This window comes from Sylvia atricapilla, chromosome 5 (assembly GCF_009819655.1).
Source record: "Sylvia atricapilla isolate bSylAtr1 chromosome 5, bSylAtr1.pri, whole genome shotgun sequence".
NCBI lineage: Eukaryota > Metazoa > Chordata > Aves > Passeriformes > Sylviidae > Sylvia > Sylvia atricapilla.
Genome location: NC_089144.1, coordinates 71239666 through 71257985, shown reverse-complemented (window position 1 = coordinate 71257985; position 18320 = coordinate 71239666). Strand labels below are relative to the sequence as shown.

Below are 18320 nucleotides of genomic sequence, written 5' to 3'. Positions count from 1 at the left end.
CAAAGAAAGCAAATATGGAACAAAAGCCTCTGGAGATAATATGGGCCTTTGACTTTGTCCGGAACAGATGTGCATGAGAACTGCCCCCAGCCCACCCAAGGAGTGCTGATGCTTCATGCTCTGGGAGGAACCACAGAACCTACTCCCAGGTCTGGTCTTGCTTCACATTGATGTCCAGCTGAGCAGGGAAGAAGTGTTGGATTTCTCTCCTCCAAAGCACCAAGCCATCTCCAGCCACCTGGAGAGACAGGTCAAAGCTAAAAAGAGGAGGCTTTCAAAAGGCCCCTACATAAAGAAATGAGGAGAGGAACAGAGGAGAGAGAAATGTTTATGGGGAGACAAATACCTCTCACTGCTGTGCAAGTCGCAGCTACTTTAAAATGAATTATGTCCCAAACCAACAAAGTCTTTTCAGGAGAGTGGCCCGGCCACAACTGCTGCTGCTTTGCATTCCCAACCGGAAAAGCCATCAGCCATATCTGGCCTTGGCTGAGCATTGAGAGCAACTGTGTCCCCCAGTGCCACGTCCCCCTGTGCTCCTGTGTCACTCAGGACAAACTGGCTCCACGTGTGCAGGCAGTGCAATCTTGTGAGCCACCTCCCAGGAATGCCATTTGCCATTACATTATCTGGGAACCAAAGGCCGGAGCAAACACGATGCATTTCCTCCATCTGATAACCACCCTGCTACTGGCCTGAGCAGCCTGAAAATGTTGCTCAGCTTAAAGCAACCACGGCTGCAGTGAGCAAAATTGTCACAAATACGCATAGGAAGTGGATAAATAGAGCCTGACGTATTACAGGACCTGGAGACTCTTAAGCAGAGAAAGAAGCCAAAGGATTGACTCCTGCTTGAGCCACTAAGCTCTGTCCCAGAAAGGCACATACACTTCATGCTTTTGTGCTTCTGCGACTGTAGTTTCAGAGTCCCTGCCTGACAGAAGATCTTGCTGCAGCCTTTCTCTTTCATTCAGAGACTGTGAATAACTGCTTCCAAATCAAGGCTTGAAGAGGCAGAATCCTGAGGCTGGAAGAACCCTGCCCTTGCTGGCTGCCTGCAGTGCAGCAGAGGCTTCATGTCTGTGCCTGAGTTTGTGTGCAGCGTGCTCTGTGTGGACATTGTGCCCTGCACACTGGAGACAAACAGGTGACATTTCTGCATGAGCCAGAGCTCAGGGACAGCTTAGAGCGTGGGCTCGCACACTCAGAATGCTGGAAAACGAGCTCCTGAGGATACCACTGCTGTTGCCCCACTCCTGTGCAGGCAGGGGCAGTGCTTACACAGTGCTCAGTGTGTAGGTGACAGTGTGCTGCTTTGTACCTCCCCATGACCATGGCAGAGCACAGGAAGAGATCAGCTGAGAGCAGAAGAACAGTGCCCCTAGTCCTGCTTCGGTTGCAACAGGAATTCCCAGCAGCAGCATAGCTGCAGATTCCTGCCAGTATTCCCTGAGTTATGCCCAGCAGTTTCCCCCAGAGCAGGAAAGCAGCAGGTGCTCCTCAGGTGTGCACTCAGCTGTTGGGAGCACCAAAGCCCAGACTAAAGCAGGAACATGCAGCATTAACTGCACAATCACAGGTGCAGCAGGAGTGCAGGAGGCAGATCTGCATCTTAACCTCTGCTTTGCCTTCTCCTTAGTACACTGCTCCATCAAACACTGGCCCTTTGCACACATGAGCAAGGAAAAGGGGCTTTTCTGCTCAGAATTCAAAAGCATCTTCATTTCTTTATGGGCAAAATGAAAGCACTGCAAGGTCATGTCCTCATAAGCACATAAGTATAGATACCTATATATGTGTTTATAAAATAATAAAATACAATATAAGCAGGAGCTGAGTAACAAGCAAAGACTCACGAGCCTAAAGGCTTGAAGTTGTTTTGGCATCTCCTTCTACTTTTCCCTCAACTCCATCAGAATATCACCAGTTCTCAGGCTTCTTTCCCATTCCCACTTCACCAGCCACCTGAACAAACCCTTGCAGAGTAACTGTGGTAATTGAGCCTGAGCAAATCTTAGGGAGAGGGCAGAAGTCACTGCTCTTCCAAAATCTACTCATGGGCCTCCTGATGTGAAAGTTGATAGTTGCATCAAGCAATTAAAACCCACCAGTTTGTTGTTGCAGCCAAGGAAACAACTGGAGGACACTTTCATACCAAGAACCACATACCAAAGGAAATCATAATTCCAGCAGCGGCGCTGAAGTGGCCCAAGCGAGAGGCACAGGACGAGCAGATTGCTTAGGTCAGGGTAACCTGAGGGATAGAAAGGGAGCTGTGTATTGGGACCACAATGGCCTTTCCTTACCCTCTGCACATCCCACTCCTTTGAGGTGAAGATTAAGACTGAAAGGCCCTGCCTGCAGAAAGACATCAAAGCCATTGACAGGGCAGGGATTTGCATGTCCCTGCACCCTATCTGTCTTTAAGAGGGATGTTCTGGCAGTAAAAACTTTTCTCAGAGGTTAGACAGGTACTCACTTAACTGGAACCTGACAGAAACCCCATAATCTGCTTTTAAACAATGAAGATTTGGGCAGTGACCTCAGAGCAACGGCTCATACCCACTGAAATACTCTAAAAAGTAAAGAAAAAACAAGACACTTCTTAATTCCGGACTACTGGGCTGGTAACTATTCAGAACACAATGTTTCCATTCTGGGACTTTTTAATTCACGGCTACTGGGCTGGTAACTATTCAGAACACAACATTCCCATGCAGGGAAGAAGCCAAAAATTGGTTGACAGAGTGAGAGGTCTTCAGAAGTTTTTCAAACAAGTAGTTTTCTACCCAAAAGCTGACAAAGTGAAAACTTGGGCATTCAAAAAATGATCAAAAAGAAATAAAACACGAGTTCAGTTTATCCAGCTTCCAAAAACCAGAATTACAGCAGATTTAAAAAATAAAAATCCTTGCACTGCCAGGAGATGTTCTCTTAAAAACATTGCAGGCAGCTCGAGTCTGACACAAGGAATGAGAGAGAGCTCCTAGGCACTGCTCAGCAGCAGCAGTTTGCCTCTTGTTTTGTTCCTCTGGTCACCAGCAGCCAAGGCAGTGCAGGAGGAAGCAGAGACATCTGTGCTGCTGCCAGGCTGCGTCTCCAGCCTGCCCTTGGCTGCCCTGCTGAGGTCCTGCAGACAGCAGCCATGCACTGCACAGGCTCCATGCCTGCTGGGGCTCAGACACAACACGAGCAAGACCTGGAGCCCCCACTCAGCTCCCGTGGTGGGTGGAATTCTGCCTGAAGAAAGAATCACAAGCCTTCATACCATGGCTTGATCCCCTGTCTACAAGTCATTCCGGCTCTGGTGTCAGTTGCAACGTACGGCACCAAGTCTCTTTCAGGGTTATTCATTTCTCCTCAAAGAAAAAAAAAAAAAAGTAATTTCTCAGTTTTGATAATTTAAGGCAATCTTATTTTTCTATTGATGAGTGCCAGAGATGAAAAAGATAAGCTTCAAAACAGATGCAGCTGATGGCTGCAGAAGGCTAACCCTTCCAGGCAAGAGGAGGAGAGGCAGAGGAGCAGGGAAGGGGCGCCCAGGCACAGAGGGTTTGGTGGCACACAGGTTTGGTCTGCTTGGCTTGACCCACACACACACTCAGAGGAGAAGTTGTCCTGAGAGCCCCGTGGAGAGAAACGAAAGGGCAGCTGCTGCTGCTCATCAGCTTCACTCTTCGCCGTTTTTTCTGTCAAATTCCAAGCCACATCACCCTTTTGCCACCATAAATTCAGTGATGCTCAACCGGCTGACCAGATCAAAGGTCACGTGAAGAAATATACCCAAACACAAGGAATTTCCACCGTGAACATTAATTGCTCCCCTTCAGCCAGGGAGGCTCATAGCATCACTGCTCTTTTTGACAAGGACACTTCATTCCTGATCCCTGCAAGCTAAAGCAGAGGATCAGGCACCGCCTGCCAATCATCTGACAAGTACAGGGAACGTGGGTTCATTAATTCTGTCACAACCCAAATACAAAGCTTTCATGGTGATCAGGGAAAACAAAACAAAACAAAACCTGGTGATGTGTTCAGACTAGGCAAATAATTGAAAACATGAAGCCAGTGGAACTTCCAATTTTGGTGTTCACCATAACTGGGATCTACAGAAAAAAAGAAGACTGGTCTTTGATAGTCTGATTTACCTACTACAAGGTTTGAAGTGCACACACCCTAGTGCTAGAACAGAACCCCTGGGTTCACATGAGCAAACCAGGAAACAGCTGCGTTACTGCTGCCCAAATCTGCCCCTAGCCATGCCAATGGACGGTCTGCAGTCACACGGCTTCTGTGGAAGGAGCCAGGCAGCCCTAGGAGGGTGGGAGGAGAGACCTCCTCTGCTGTAAAGGGAGTTTGGGAGGAGCAAAACAAAAAGCTGCAAAGGAAGTTTGTCCGATTTCCTTCGGCCTCACTTCTCTGATAGCAGGGACTGCCCAAGGTGTAATGGAAGGCCGTGGGGGACAAAAGCAAAAAGCACTAGAAACAATCATGTTTCTCTGAGATCACCAGAGCTGAGAAAAAGGGACATGGAACAGCTGCTGCTTAGGGCAAAGCAAAGCGAGCTCCTTTTTGCAGAAATCTCAGGTGTTGCTTGTCCAGCAGCACTCTCTGAACACTCTGCAAACAGGAGTTACACAAAGGTCATGCCCACTGTCTGCTCCAAAGCGGTATCTGACCCATCAGCTTCCTAGAATCACATGACTCAGCAAGAAAAAAAATCCTTTAAGTTATGAACACCTCTCATGTGGCTTTGCACTCTTCCATTATTTATTTGCTCAGCTTTGTGTACTCTGTGTGCCCCAAATCCCAGAGTCTGACCACTCCAAGACTATTCGATAGCAGAAACCAGAGAGAACCAGTGCCATGGCAGATGGTAAGGCCCAGAAAGTGAGAAGCTGGGCTGTGTTCAAAGCTTACCAATGGGATACAAACCTGGTAATGGGTTACACTGGCGGAGCCTCCCCTTCTGGCAGCAGCAGCACACTCTCTCCTGGGGCTGGTCCCTCAGCATCAGGCATAGTGCTGCCAGTGATTCCACCTCTCCACCAGGCGTTCTCAGCAGCCAGTGTCTCCCCCAGGAGTGTTTCCAAGCAGAGCTAAAGCATCTACCTCCTGCCTAAGGGGCTATTGGGAAAGGAAACGATGGGATGTAGTGCTACCAAGACAATGTCCAGATTAACTGAATTTCCAGCTGTATGAAGTGAAAAGTTAAATCATTAGCTGACAGAAGTGAACAGTGTGGTACACATCCCACTAAAACCTGAGCTGTTTCTCAAATGCACAGCATGGACCTGCGTGGGCTTTGTTGCTACTGTCGCAGCGCAGCAGCAGCAAGCACCTTTCCCTGGGGAGCAGCAGCTGTGCCCAGTGCCTGGGGGTGAGCTGGGCACGGGCTGCTCCAACCTGCACCAGGATGCAGCCCTTGCTTCTGCCAGCCTGTCACCCCCCCGTTAAATGCAGATGCCAGGCTGGCCGCAGACACCAACCATCGTGCCAGGACCTGTGTGCAGGGATGGCTGCTCTCCTTGGGTATAAACACCACAGCAGCCCCTCTGGCACTTGGCTTTAAATGCCTTTTTTTGGGAGGGGGAGGCGGGGGAATACACAGACTACCAAAAACTGACCTCTGAAAATCCTCCGATTAAGACACAATGCCCCACCTCGGATTAGAACTGTTCACTGCAGCACAGCTTCTGTTTCAAAGCCATTGCAAGCACAGCTCCTCACAAATACTTGTCAATAAACCCTTGCTACTTTCATTTCCTTTACCTACAATTTAACACTCACTTGTGCTGTGCCATCCCATGACACAAGGCTCAGTGCTCTCCATGTCTTGCAGTGCAGTTTCCAGCTGCTGCACACATTTATCATCCTCCCAAAGCCAGCATGCCTGGAATGCCGATAAGGGCTGGATTTATTGCACCTCCTGCTGCCCTGGTGCTTCAAGCAGAGTTCCTGTTTGGTTCAGGCAGGCTGACCAAACACATTCTTAGTGACCACAGCTGGAGAGGATGTGAAGGAGTTCCCTGCTTTTCCTTTGCATCTAACTGGAGTCAACCTCAAATCTTGCTTTTAGCAGACCACTGCACTCAACTTCTAAGAGCAATTTTAGCAATAATTTCAGGAATGATATTAAGAAACTTCTTCCACCTCTAGGAAAACATCTGAACCCTAGGAAAAATAGGTGGATCATTTTCTTGATAGACTGCAATGAGCCCTCTGTACAGCATGCCCATTCAATGAAGGGGAGAAAGATGACGGAGCCAATCCTCCTCCAACCAACATCCACACCCACAAGGGGAATAAAATGACTGGTAATAGTCACTACCATAACCTTAACCTCATCTGGCCGCCTTCTATGATAAACTCTATGGACAAGGGGAGAGCAGTGGGTGTTTACCCTGATTACAGCAAAAACACACTTAGGAAGTGGATGGACAACCTACAATGGCAGTGAAAAATGGGGTGGACTCCTGGAAAATCCTGGAGATGGACAGCTGCAAGTGCAGTACCTCAGGTACCTCAGTACCTCTGTCTCACCCACCTGGGTAGCAGCACAGAGCACGCTCAGATGACATCAAACAAGGCTGGCAGAGGACGGGAACAGCAGAGCCCAAAGCACAGGAGGAGGGAACTCCCAGTCAGTTGCATCTCTCCTGGCTGAAGTAGTGTGCTGATGGAAAGTTTAAGCTCTGCATCTGAAACATTATAAACCAGAAGACCTGGGGCTAAGGAAGGAAAGGAATCAGCAGTACTTGCAGCTATACAGGCCAGCCCTGCAGGAGGCTGCACAGCAAAAGTATCAACAACAGGTTAAGGGAAGTTATTTCCCCCCAGGTATCCAACACTTCACATCCAGTGCTCCTGGACTCCTCAGTACACTGACCAGCCTGCAACACCAACCACCAAGACTGTCAGAAGGCTGCAGCTCATGCCATGGGCTCAAGGGAGGCTGAGCTGGGTTTGTTCAGCATGGAAACCAAGGCTGCAGGACCTGAGTCTCCACCTACCTAATGGATGAATAGAGAAAATCAGAAAATTAGAGACATGGAGCCAGACTCTGGCAACAGGCACATTACAGCAAGTGAATTTTGCACTGAAGATGCTACAAAATCAATTGGGAAAATTGGAGAAGTCACTGAATGCTCATCCCTGGAAATACTCAGAATTTTATTAGACACAGCCCTGAAAATTTTCACCTACTTTTAAAGTCGGCACTGCTCTGGTCAGGAGGTTGACCCAGATGACACCCCAACCTAAATTACTCTATGATTCTAAAAACTGAAAAGATCAATGCATGCTTCACAGTGTGGCTGATACAACAGACAACTGCCTGTTACCTTATGCTGTGTGACTGTGTTCCAAGCCCTTCTGATAATTCCCATCATATCAACAATATTACCCCTTAAGCCTTCATCACCAATGGTCCAGTCTGCACAAGCAGTCAGCTACAGATCTGTCAAAAGCACAGATCCTAAAGACAATAGTACTGAAGGCCAGCAGTGACATTTCTGTCTCTGCAAGCAAAGCTGCCAAATTCCAGGCCCTGTTTTTTACAAGAAAAACCTGAAAACACATAGTTTGCACAAGCTATACAACTCAAGCCCCGGCCATTTTCAGCTCCTCACAACAGCTTAGGTAATTTCTTTGACCTTTTGTATAAGACACATGAAAAGAAGTAACACCAGCAGTGGCAAGTAGCCTTTGAAGACTACAGCATTAAGACATGTACCTTTCTAGATACATGAGCTATTATTTTTTGTGTACTGAGATTTTGTCCCCAAAACGTGAGAGTTTTCCCACAGCTGCAGCAGACCTGTAAACACTTTTTCATCTTGGCTTTGACTGGCTTCTCTGCATACGCTTTTATAAAAATTCAAACTCCTAGGATCTACAGACAATACCACAGCTGTAGCTTCGGGTTTTTTAACCACTAACTACAGGTTATTCCAAAAGTTAACATTTATTCATAAGTTCATACTATCAGCAATCCTTTGAAAGGAATTATGCTCTTAAAAAACAAGCTTAAAACAATAAGACATAAAGCTAATAATGGTCTTCAGTTTACGAACACCTTATCCAAAAGCAGACGAGACATCTGTGACCAGAAAAAAATGTGGCAACCTCCTTCCAACAGTGGAACAGAGGCTCTCCATGTGGCAACATGAAAAACAGCTACTAAAAACATGACTTTTGACTATGACTTGCACATTTCTTTCTGTTGTTAGCTCTCTTCTGTGCTTGTTAGAAGCTGAGTGACCACGGCTGCGTTGTGGAGCTGTTTGTTTCCACCTTGTTGTAACTAGTGCTACTGCCAACACTCTCCAGCACAGCTTCCACGCAGAGAAACAGGAACATGCAGTGCAGGTTTACTCCAAGGTCTCTTTTGCAGCTGATGGAAATTACATACAACTTCATCGCGACAGAGAATGCAGGAATGGTTACCAGGATGTGCTCGTGGCTAACAGGAGATGCTAACCAGATTTTCCCCGTTGTGTCACAAATTCTAGGAGTCAGGAAAGAATACAGAACACTGGGATTCTTTAAGAAATCTTGTACTAGTCTACTTCTGGAACGATTAAACATCTGTGACAGATATTTTATCCACTCCATATAGGGAAACATTTATGTAGTACCATCAGTTAAAGCTTGAAGGAAAAGTAACAGCTGTTTAAATCAGTTTATCAAAACTAAGTGTACATTGAGAAGGAAAAAAAAAACCCAGTAATTGGAGGCAAAAAGAGGGTATGTCTATCTAAAGCATACACCCCTTTATAAATAAGTAAACAAATAATACTCTTAAATTTGCTAGGGTGCCCGTTCAGCCACATGCTTAACCACAGCTTGCTTTTGTTTGTAACACCACATTAAGTCTTTAAGGAGCAGGGATTAGAAGTCTGTGTCCAATTTGCACTCAAAGCTCCCAAGACTCTGGATCTTCTGCCCTCCGTTTTATTTCTTTTTCTTTTGCACATTTTTCCTCTTCCCAGGTAGCAGGCACACATAGAAGAAAACAAAGTTCTGTCTACCTGAGCCGAGTTGGTTTTTTTTTCTGATGGATAATTCCGCCAGATAAATAAATTTCCGAATATTAGGGAACAAGAGAAGGGACACAGAACAGTCAAGACAGCACACTTTTGTTTTTGTCAATATTTCTTTAAATCCCAATCCAGCTCCTAGTAAGACTGGACACTACTTACAACACTCCTAGAACTGCAGAAGAATGGAAACACAATAGGGAGTGAGTGGAGAGGGGACAAGACAGCCCAGGGGCTGACTTCAGACATTCACATACACGAGGCCAGCATCCACTGGAGTCATTAAGGCCCAGATGCCCCACTAATAGGAACAAACCCAAACACAAAGGTAGCACATGAAATGTATTTACCTATTTAAACACAGGCAGCTGGTCAAGCTAGAATGGGGAAGGTAACTGCTAATTCCTTGTACTACAAGGAAGGAATGGAGTAAAAAAACCCAAGCCCACGGGCAGGTTTTTGCTTTGTGAACCTCTGTCTGTGCTGCTGGTTAACAGTGGTAAGTATAAAAAAATCAAAGAAAAATAATCTATTTATAGAACAAGTCAGTAGTCTGAGACATTTAGAAAAAAGTAAAAACAAGTCCTTCTTTAAAAATGGATTTACTAAAACGACTGTCACCCAGGATGACCCCAAGCCCTCTGGTCCTCTGGCAAAGCCAGGGGCAACTCCAAACAAGAACTGTTGCTGATTGTACACTAGTACACATCCAGCAAAGCCAGCAGGGAGGGGTTTGCACTGTGAACAGTATCTGCAGACTGTTTGCTGGTATCACAGGAGGCCATGCCCGTAGCCTGGTGATACTGGAAAGAGTTGTGAGTGAAACTTTTCACAGAAGCACATGTCAGTGTAACCTCTGAGGTAAGTGGGCTGTCTTCTTTCCTTCCCATCCCTGGGTACAGAAGCTGTGCCCTGGGTGCTGTACCTCCTTGCCAGCTCCATCCTGCGCCACGCGACTTTAATGTGCAGGAGTGCAGAACTCTAAGCAAAGCCTAGAACAGGAGAGAGCATCCCTGTGGAAAGGGAAGCACTCTGCTCTTCCCAGGTTCTGGTCTAGCTAAACATTATCAATGTTTTCTGGCCCTCCTCAGGACAGGAAGATCAGTTGTTTCCCACTGAGGAAAAAAAATTTTGCCTAGTGGAGTAGAGTTGGGTTTCTTTTTGGTAAACAGAACCTTTGCTGATTTCTGAGATTGTGAGCTTCTCTGCCCTTTAGCTACAAAAGAGAAATTAAAAGAAATTCATCCACTTGCTCCCACCCTACAAGTGTAGTGTTAGCTGCCTGGATACGGAGGCAATTTCATTCTCCCAAGACATTGCTCTACACATTGGGTCGGCATGGAGAGGCCGAAGATAACTTCCAAAGTCACCTCCTCGGGGAAACCTGGTAGGTCTAAGAGCCCCGGCCTACGCCCACCAGTTCCAGGCCAGCTCCACCGCCAACATGTACTTCTAACACCCTGAAGGGTCTAATCTAATGGCCTCGAGCGTGCTCAGTCCTAGAGAGCAGCAGGCACACTCCCAGATGGCAGCACTGAGGTCAGGAAGGCTGTCGGGAGCTCCCCAAGGGCGGTGTGTGCATAGATGGGCCGGTGCCCCGGGCCCTGATGCTCTCCTGTCCCCGGGAGCCGCCTGGGAGGGACGGGCCAGCCCCGCTGCACGTCTGTACATCCTTGCAAGAGAAGCTCAGGGCTACATCAGCTTCAAACCCTCTCCTTCCAAGGGTTCCAGCGGTCCATGTCCCAACAAGTTCTGGGCAGCGAGTCGTTGCTAACTCGTCTCCTTGAGATCTTCAATCGGTAGTTTGTAGCTCAGCAAGAAGGGAGGAGGTGGGGCGTGGGCAGGGCTGCTGGGCCCCTGCAGGGGCTTCTTGGCACAGTTTATGCAGATGTAATCCTCGTTCTCAGCCATCTCTGGGGACACGCCCACACACACCTGATGGAACCACTCATCGCAGCCCCCGTCACACTGCACCCAGTCCACCTGCAAGAGAGCACAGCAGCCACACAGCCTGTTACAAACAAGGACACACAGCCACGGGTCCTGAGAGGAAAATACCTTCTGCTAAACCTGCCTGAGATACCAAGAATATAAAAGCTCCGGGGCAAAACTTAATGCTCCTACAGAGCTTGTTTAGACAAGCTACTTCAGTTTAGTAAAAACTGACTCTTCCAACAAACCTTGCCCCTCTTGCATCCTCCTTACACTGCAACAATACAAAAACACTGTCTCTCTGAGGAAGATGACTCAGCTCTCTCCAGATGAAAGGAGGTGTGCTAAAACTCATTTTAAATGCTCAGGGATGGTTACTTCAGCATAGTTTAGAGTCTCCAAAGACACCCTCTTAGACTGCATTATCAAACGGGGCTTTTCAAAGTCTAAGTGTCAGAACATTTAAGCTACAATACAAACTTTGAGCTGAACTTGCTGTAGAGCAATTTGGAAAAGACAAAAAATGAGTTAGAATGTAAAAAGGCAAAAAATGAATTATTTGATTTCTGTAATTCATTGAATAAAAGTACATGCTAACTGGAGTCAGGAGGTAGAAACTCAGATTTGCAGAGTAAGGAACAGATGTCACCCACTGGTACAACTATAAAATTGTTACTGCTGTAGTTCTGCTTTCTACTTAGAACGGAACGTAAAAGTCTATCAGAAAAACAACAGTAATGGCAACCTATATAAAATGAAGAAACATTATCATCATACAGATTTTACTTCAGTTTGTAGCAAACTACTGAACAAATTTTCCAAAGTGATTAGAAATGGACATCAACAGGTGCAGCTTCAGTCATTACATTCCTGTATCTGCCATTTTTTGACAAGTATGGCATCCACCTGTTGAAAGTACACAAGTACAGAAATGTACAGAAAAAAACATTTTGAAAAAATTTTTGATCATCAGTCTGAGTTAAAAGCTGACAATCAGGCAGTACCACAGAGAGAGGCAGATCAAGTTTCTTTTGTAATAATCCAGTCAGGTCTAAAATAATACTTATCTCCAACAAGCAAAATGAACCACTGAGGTCTGTAGATCACTCAGCCTGCAGCATCACTGTTAACAGAGTGTATGCAAGAGATACCGAAAATCTACTTTATTTAGGAATATTGCACATCCCACTCCTGCTCAGAAACAAAGTAAGGACAGGGACATTTCTGAGTCAAGGAATTATCCTTTGAATCAGCCAATGCATGTTGCACATAGTCAACAAAAAATTACACAGCTTGAAGAAGTCAAACTTCCCAACCAAAACAGAATACCTTTTCCCAGCTTCTAATTTCCCATCTTCTGTTTTGAAGTATGTAAGAGAATAAGGTAGTTCTACAGTTTTATCTCCTAAATCCATACACCTATCCAACTACTGCTCAATCCTCTCTCATTTCTAACCACACCACTTTGGCTTCTCATGCTGCTTAACTTAAATATTACCTGGCACGGGGGTTCTGACCGAGCACTGAATTGCCTGTGACAGAACTAAGGGGAAGAAACTCACTTTGTCCTTGCAGGGCCTTTGGCAGTTCTGAGCAGCACACACAGCATTCTCATCATCCGACTCTTCTGCTCCTGACCAATCATACTTGGAAGGAATATCCAGAACCTTCTTCTCTCTCTTCTTCTCTGTGCTCTCTTTTGCCAGTTCTACCTTTGCCACAACTGCCTTCTCTCGCTTCTTCTTCCGCTCCTCTTCCTTAGCCAGTTTCTTTGCCAGCTTGTTCAGCTCCTTTGTCTTATCCATGGTGAGTTTTAGCTTCTTCTTCTTGGGTTTTTCCAGTTTTTTCAGCTCTTTAGATTTTTGCTTCATATCTCCAAAGAACTGCTCTGCTCTCTCCAGTTTTCGTTTCCGCTTCCTCTCAGAAGAGTCCCTCCCTCTCATTTTCAGTGGTTTTTCATCCATGCTGTCATCCTTCACAGAAAAATATACATATTTTACTCAAATACAAATTTCCTGCAAACTTGAGGTCTGAGAAATGTACTTACCTATATCTTTACCCTGATATGGCACAAAGAAATCTAATCAACAACACACTGTTACAAACTCTAAACAAAAAAAGCACATAATTTCATTTTCACCATACTATAAAAACTTCCTAAGTGTTATCAACTGTGTCAAAGTAGAATCAGCCAAAAATACCCAGTGGAAAAAGTAAATTATCAGGAAGGGTAAGAAGGCAAAATAAGCAATAATTACAACTCCCTTCTCACAGTGCTTTTTAATAGAAGTCGAGAAGATTAATCATTTGTTAGATGCTCTTGCTTATTTTTCATCTGAGGTCAGTCTTGCCTGTAATTATTTTTGAGAGAAAGCAACTGCTGTTTTGGAGATTAAGGGAGAGTAATTGGTGAATTCTTAAAATGTATCATCAACTCAAGCAGGAAGAGAAAGCAACATCCGTTATTTGAACGACTTCCAAACTGGCAGACAGTGTCAATACCCTGGCATCAACAAGAGCTCTTAAATAACCAATTCAGACCACGAGTGGGGCTTAAAACTGGCCAGTTCTGTCCCTGCAGGTAGAACTCACAGTGACAAGTCCCATTCACACCTGAAAGATTCACTTGTCTTGTCCTTGGTACAAACAGGACTGACTTGATTTCAGTCAATGCACCTATACACGTTAACCTTAATTATTAATAGATTAAGAACACACTATAAGCCAGTAAAGAGTCTGTTTACTGCACATTACTTAATATAGCTCCTCCGTCCAAAACCAAATCCTCTCAAGATTATATCACAGAAGTCTACTTATTTTGTATGTAAATAGACATAGAATATATTCAATTCAAAATGAGCAGTTCTGGTGAAGCAAGCATTCATAAAGGTTAACCAGAAAATGTAACACACACACACACACACACACACTCTACACTCCTCATCCCACTCCCCCATAAAAAAGCTTTGCTTATCTATTAATATAACACTCTGGTATATTATTTATAAATTGTTATTTGCTGGGATTCAAACTGCTCCTCAATCAAACCCCTGCCAAACTTGTTACATTAAAAGAACATTAAGCTTAGGTAGGACTGGGGGTGAAAGGTGGTAAAGCAGCAGCAGCTTTATACCCCACACTTCTAACTGATGCAGTTTGGCAACACTTTAATGCACCCACTGTGTATGGATGACACACAGAAAATGAGATACCCATTAATATGTTCACCTAACCTCACTGTTCGCAGCATGCAACCTTCCATCTTGTATTACTGCTCACCACCAAAAAGCCAAGAAAGCACCATCATCTTATACTCTTCCTGTGCAGCTCAGTAACTCAACAAGCCATCATAAAATCCATAGTTACATATGGTCAAACTGACCCCTAACTGCAGCTGACAGATGATAAAAAATGGGTTCCACTGAAGCTCTTCAACCCAGCAGCTGACCTTCCCTTCCAGCACACATCCCTTGTCCTCTGCATCAAGGTAGCTAAGTGATTTTGACTACACCTCAGAATCAGCAGATAAACCTGCCTGATCCACTGGAGCTGGACAAAGCAATCAGGACACCTTCACAGAATATCAATCTAAAAATTGCTATGACTATGTTATTCTGAGGAAGAAGAGGAACCTTATTGTCTGCATTATCAAAAAGTGTTTTCCCCAGTAACAAAGTTCAGAAACACAGAAGTATCATGTTATATAAGCTAAGTGTAACTTCTCATCTTCCTAAATGTTTCTTGTAACTATTGTGCAGATTAGTTCTGTTTCTGGGCATAATCAAGAAGAGTGTTTCCTCCCTTAACCTGTTATCTTCTAAACTAAGGTCTGCACATGGACCTACTTGAGAAAACTGTTCTAAATATGGTTAACTGTGAAGGACAGTGCTACTGCATCAGTGACCAAGAACTGAATTTCTGGATCACTTATTCTGTTATTTTCTGTAATCTACTATCTCTCCAGATGAAATCCAAACATGACAAGCAACTGAGCACTCAGCTACTCAAGATCTTTATATAAATCCATCAACAGAACGTGGTGGGTTTTTTGCTCCACACCAGAATATTTCTTTGGGTTCCCTACCTCCATGACATGAAGAAACCTTTCCTCAGAGGGCGGATGAGTGGCCTGCAAAATCCGCCAGATGTGCTGAGTTTCATCCAGAGACACCTCCAGCAGATCTCCTACCATCATGAGATCTTCCAGCTGAGCTTTAGCTCCAGGTGACAGCTCCAACACGGGGGGCTCCAAACTGCGAGGCACCAGCGGGCTCTTGCGAGGCTGCTTCCTTGGAGTGCTGGAACCTTTCACACAGGAGCCAAGACACACAATCCTTACAGCTGGAAAAGACCTCCAAGATAACCCAGTCTGTGTCAAGCCCACCACTAAACCATGGCCCCAAGGGCCACACCCACCTGTCTTCTGAACACTTCCAGGGACAGTGATTCCACCACTTCCCCAGGCAGCCTGTTCCAATGCCTGGCCACCCTTCCAGGGAAGAAATCTTCCCTAATATCCAATCTAAACCTCCCTCAGGCAAAGCCACATAAAGATAAAAGGAAGAGATCAAAACCAAAAGAAATTACGTATTTTTTACAACATTTTAAGCTGGGAAACAGTAACAACCAAAACACACTGGCCAGGTTTATATATCCAATAACAGGAAATTAACTGCAATGTAACTCTGCTGTTAAGTTCCTCCAGACAACATATCCTGGACAACTGGTGTGGATAACAGAGCAGTTCCACTCCTCATTGAGTCTCATCTATTTAATTTTATTTCAATGTATACAAAAGCAAATACCTTGAGAGCAACTTTTAGAAGCAGAGGAATAGGCGTGTTCAGCACAAAAGGAGGGAGCAGTCCACATGTGTGTCACCACCTCCTCTGATTTAATGGGGATTTCCTCATCACAAAACAAATTGGGCTCCAAGCTGCTGGAAGATTTTACACTGGCATTGTCCTGAAAAAGACCCAGAGAAAACATGCAGTATCAGAATCCAGAAAACACCTACTTCAAAGTAAATTCTACTAAGACTGAGCTGGCTGCTGCTCCTAAAGGCCTTCTCTGAAGCACTCCATCAAAGGTAAAAATTATATCCCTACTTAAATGGTGCATGAATACAGGAGCTACACAGACAGGTCAGTATATTTACAGCTAGTGCATGAAAAACACTTGACAGGTTTCCTCACTCAGCAGTCCCTTAAGTATAGTCTTCAGAAGTCACCATGAGGAAAACAGGCTTTCTCTTAGCCTAAATAATTTATTATTTTGCTTTAAAAGTCAGACTACAAGCCCATAAAGACTTGTATGTTCAGTAAAGCAGGGTTATGCTGAGTAAATTACAGTGACTACAGAAAGAAATTATTTAAGATTTTAGTGGTATGGGGACAAAAGGGCATTCCAGCACAGTAACAAATATCAATATAATGGTGATCAACACTGCCCTGGGATCAGTACTTTTATGGCAGCGTTAAATCAGTTTAAGTTAGGACCAAACACTGAAAGAAGAGGGCTGTTATGAATATTTCTATGAACAGAGTAATGTTGGCACACGCTTGTGCTCAGCTCAGTGTGCTGAGTGAGACACTGAACAAGGCATCGGGCAGGACAGTGTCATCTCATGACATAAAAAGGGAGTTTAGGAATGGTAATCTCTCTCTCTCTCTCTCTCTGGCCTTCAGTTGCATGTTTTAAAGAAGATGATACACAAACTAATGATTTCCATACAGAACTACAACTGGGAAATTCGAATTTAAATTGCCCAGATGAGAAGGTAGAGTAAATACACTCAGAAGGAGGAAGGTATTTCTCCCTATACTGCAAAGAGTTTGCATCTTGAACAATATCTTGTTATGGGTATCTTATTGTACTACATTAAAGGAATTTTAGGGCTAACACATAAATTGATTTTTAAAAAATCATCATTAGTGGCCATAGGCAATACTGGTGCAAAGAAATGAGAAAACATACAAGACAAAAAACGAAAACAAATTTTAAGTGCTTTGACCAGTGAATGTGTCTGCTTGGAACAAATCTCACAAAAAATCTAGCTACTGTGCTCCTAATGAAGATTTACTGGCAAGAATCATGTTTTAACTAAGAGACATGTAATATAATCAAACAGATCATATTTTCGTAACAACTGTGCTCTTGAGAAGCCAGAGACTGTGGTTTTCAAAATACAGTCTACAGACCCTTGGGAATTGAGGGTTAATTCTATAGGGTTTACAGCAAGAACAAATTCATACACGATGCATAATGATCTGTATCTTTTTCTAAACACAATGGAACATGTCTAGGTATCAAAAAGTGAAAAAACCCCAATTCTTAAAAGTCAACAGTATAAAAATAATTAAATTCTGAACAACTCTGGGTTTGGGTTTTTTTGGTTTGGGTTTTTTTAAATCTTGCTTCTCCTAGTCTATACCTGAAGAATTTGGTTGCCTGAAAATTTGTCTTCTATTCCAGTATTAGCTGATCTAAGAGGACATGTTTCTGGTCTCTATCAGCTTTGCTTAAACATACTTTTTACTTTTAGGTTTCTACAATTACATATGATGAACATCCAATTCAAAAGGATTAAGAAGTAAGATTTTTAAATGATGTCAATAGAATCATTAAACGAATTAGATTATGCTCCTGCAAAACCCTGAGATCCTGGCAAGCATATGCCATCTTTCTTGGCATATGCTTTAATTACAGCCTCAGAAAATGCCACATACTTCAGAAATGCCTTATTGAGACTCCTGACGCAAAGAACAATTTTGGTAATTACTTTTATATATAAAACTATGTTAATTAAAAGCTCTAGCACCCAACAGCAATGTATTCTTGTTGGCGTTTCACAGGGGACTGTAAGACAGATCTGTGTATTTGCATCAGGCTGCTGGGAAACAAAACACTTAAAAATAGGAGATTACAGCAAATCATACCTGGAGAACGTGCTGCCCCTCTATAAATTCAGAATATCTGCCTTAGAAGAATTTACATGTCTCTCAAAGATAGCACCTTTTAAGGCAGAGATGACACTATCACTAAAAAGAAAACACTGCTCAAGGAGAAACTGTGGCATTGCCTCTGCCTCTACATATTTCAAAAGGACATTTCAATACCTTGAAAACACACGGTTTTCTCCACAACTGCCTTTTCTCATGGAAGTTCTTCTCTAGATAAAATACTTCAAAAATTGAACTGCAGTTACAATTTCTGTACTGAACCTTGACACCAATTTTACAACACCATCCAGGCATCTTGTCTAGAAAAATTCCACACTGCAAAACGGAACCACATGTACCTCCTTTATACAAGGGCCAAATGAAGAGAAAGGTATGAAAACATGAA

The 18320-nt window shown here is 44.1% G+C and overlaps 1 protein-coding gene across 3 annotated transcripts in view; it reads right to left on the bottom strand.

Annotated features, from left to right (window-relative positions):
• Nucleotides 1–7947: 7947 nt before the first annotated feature.
• Nucleotides 7948–18320, bottom strand: part of KDM5A (lysine demethylase 5A) — a 48705-nt gene continuing 38332 nt past the window's right edge. For all 3 annotated transcript variants that reach the window (XM_066320116.1, XM_066320117.1, XM_066320118.1), the window contains 4 exons: nucleotides 15779–15938; nucleotides 15058–15278; nucleotides 12536–12946; nucleotides 7948–11024 (listed from right to left, as the gene is read on the bottom strand). In XM_066320116.1, the coding sequence (XP_066176213.1) occupies nucleotides 10812–11024; nucleotides 12536–12946; nucleotides 15058–15278; nucleotides 15779–15938 (1005 nt within the window). In that variant the 3' untranslated portion in view covers nucleotides 7948–10811. The remainder of the gene's footprint in view (nucleotides 11025–12535; nucleotides 12947–15057; nucleotides 15279–15778; nucleotides 15939–18320) is intronic.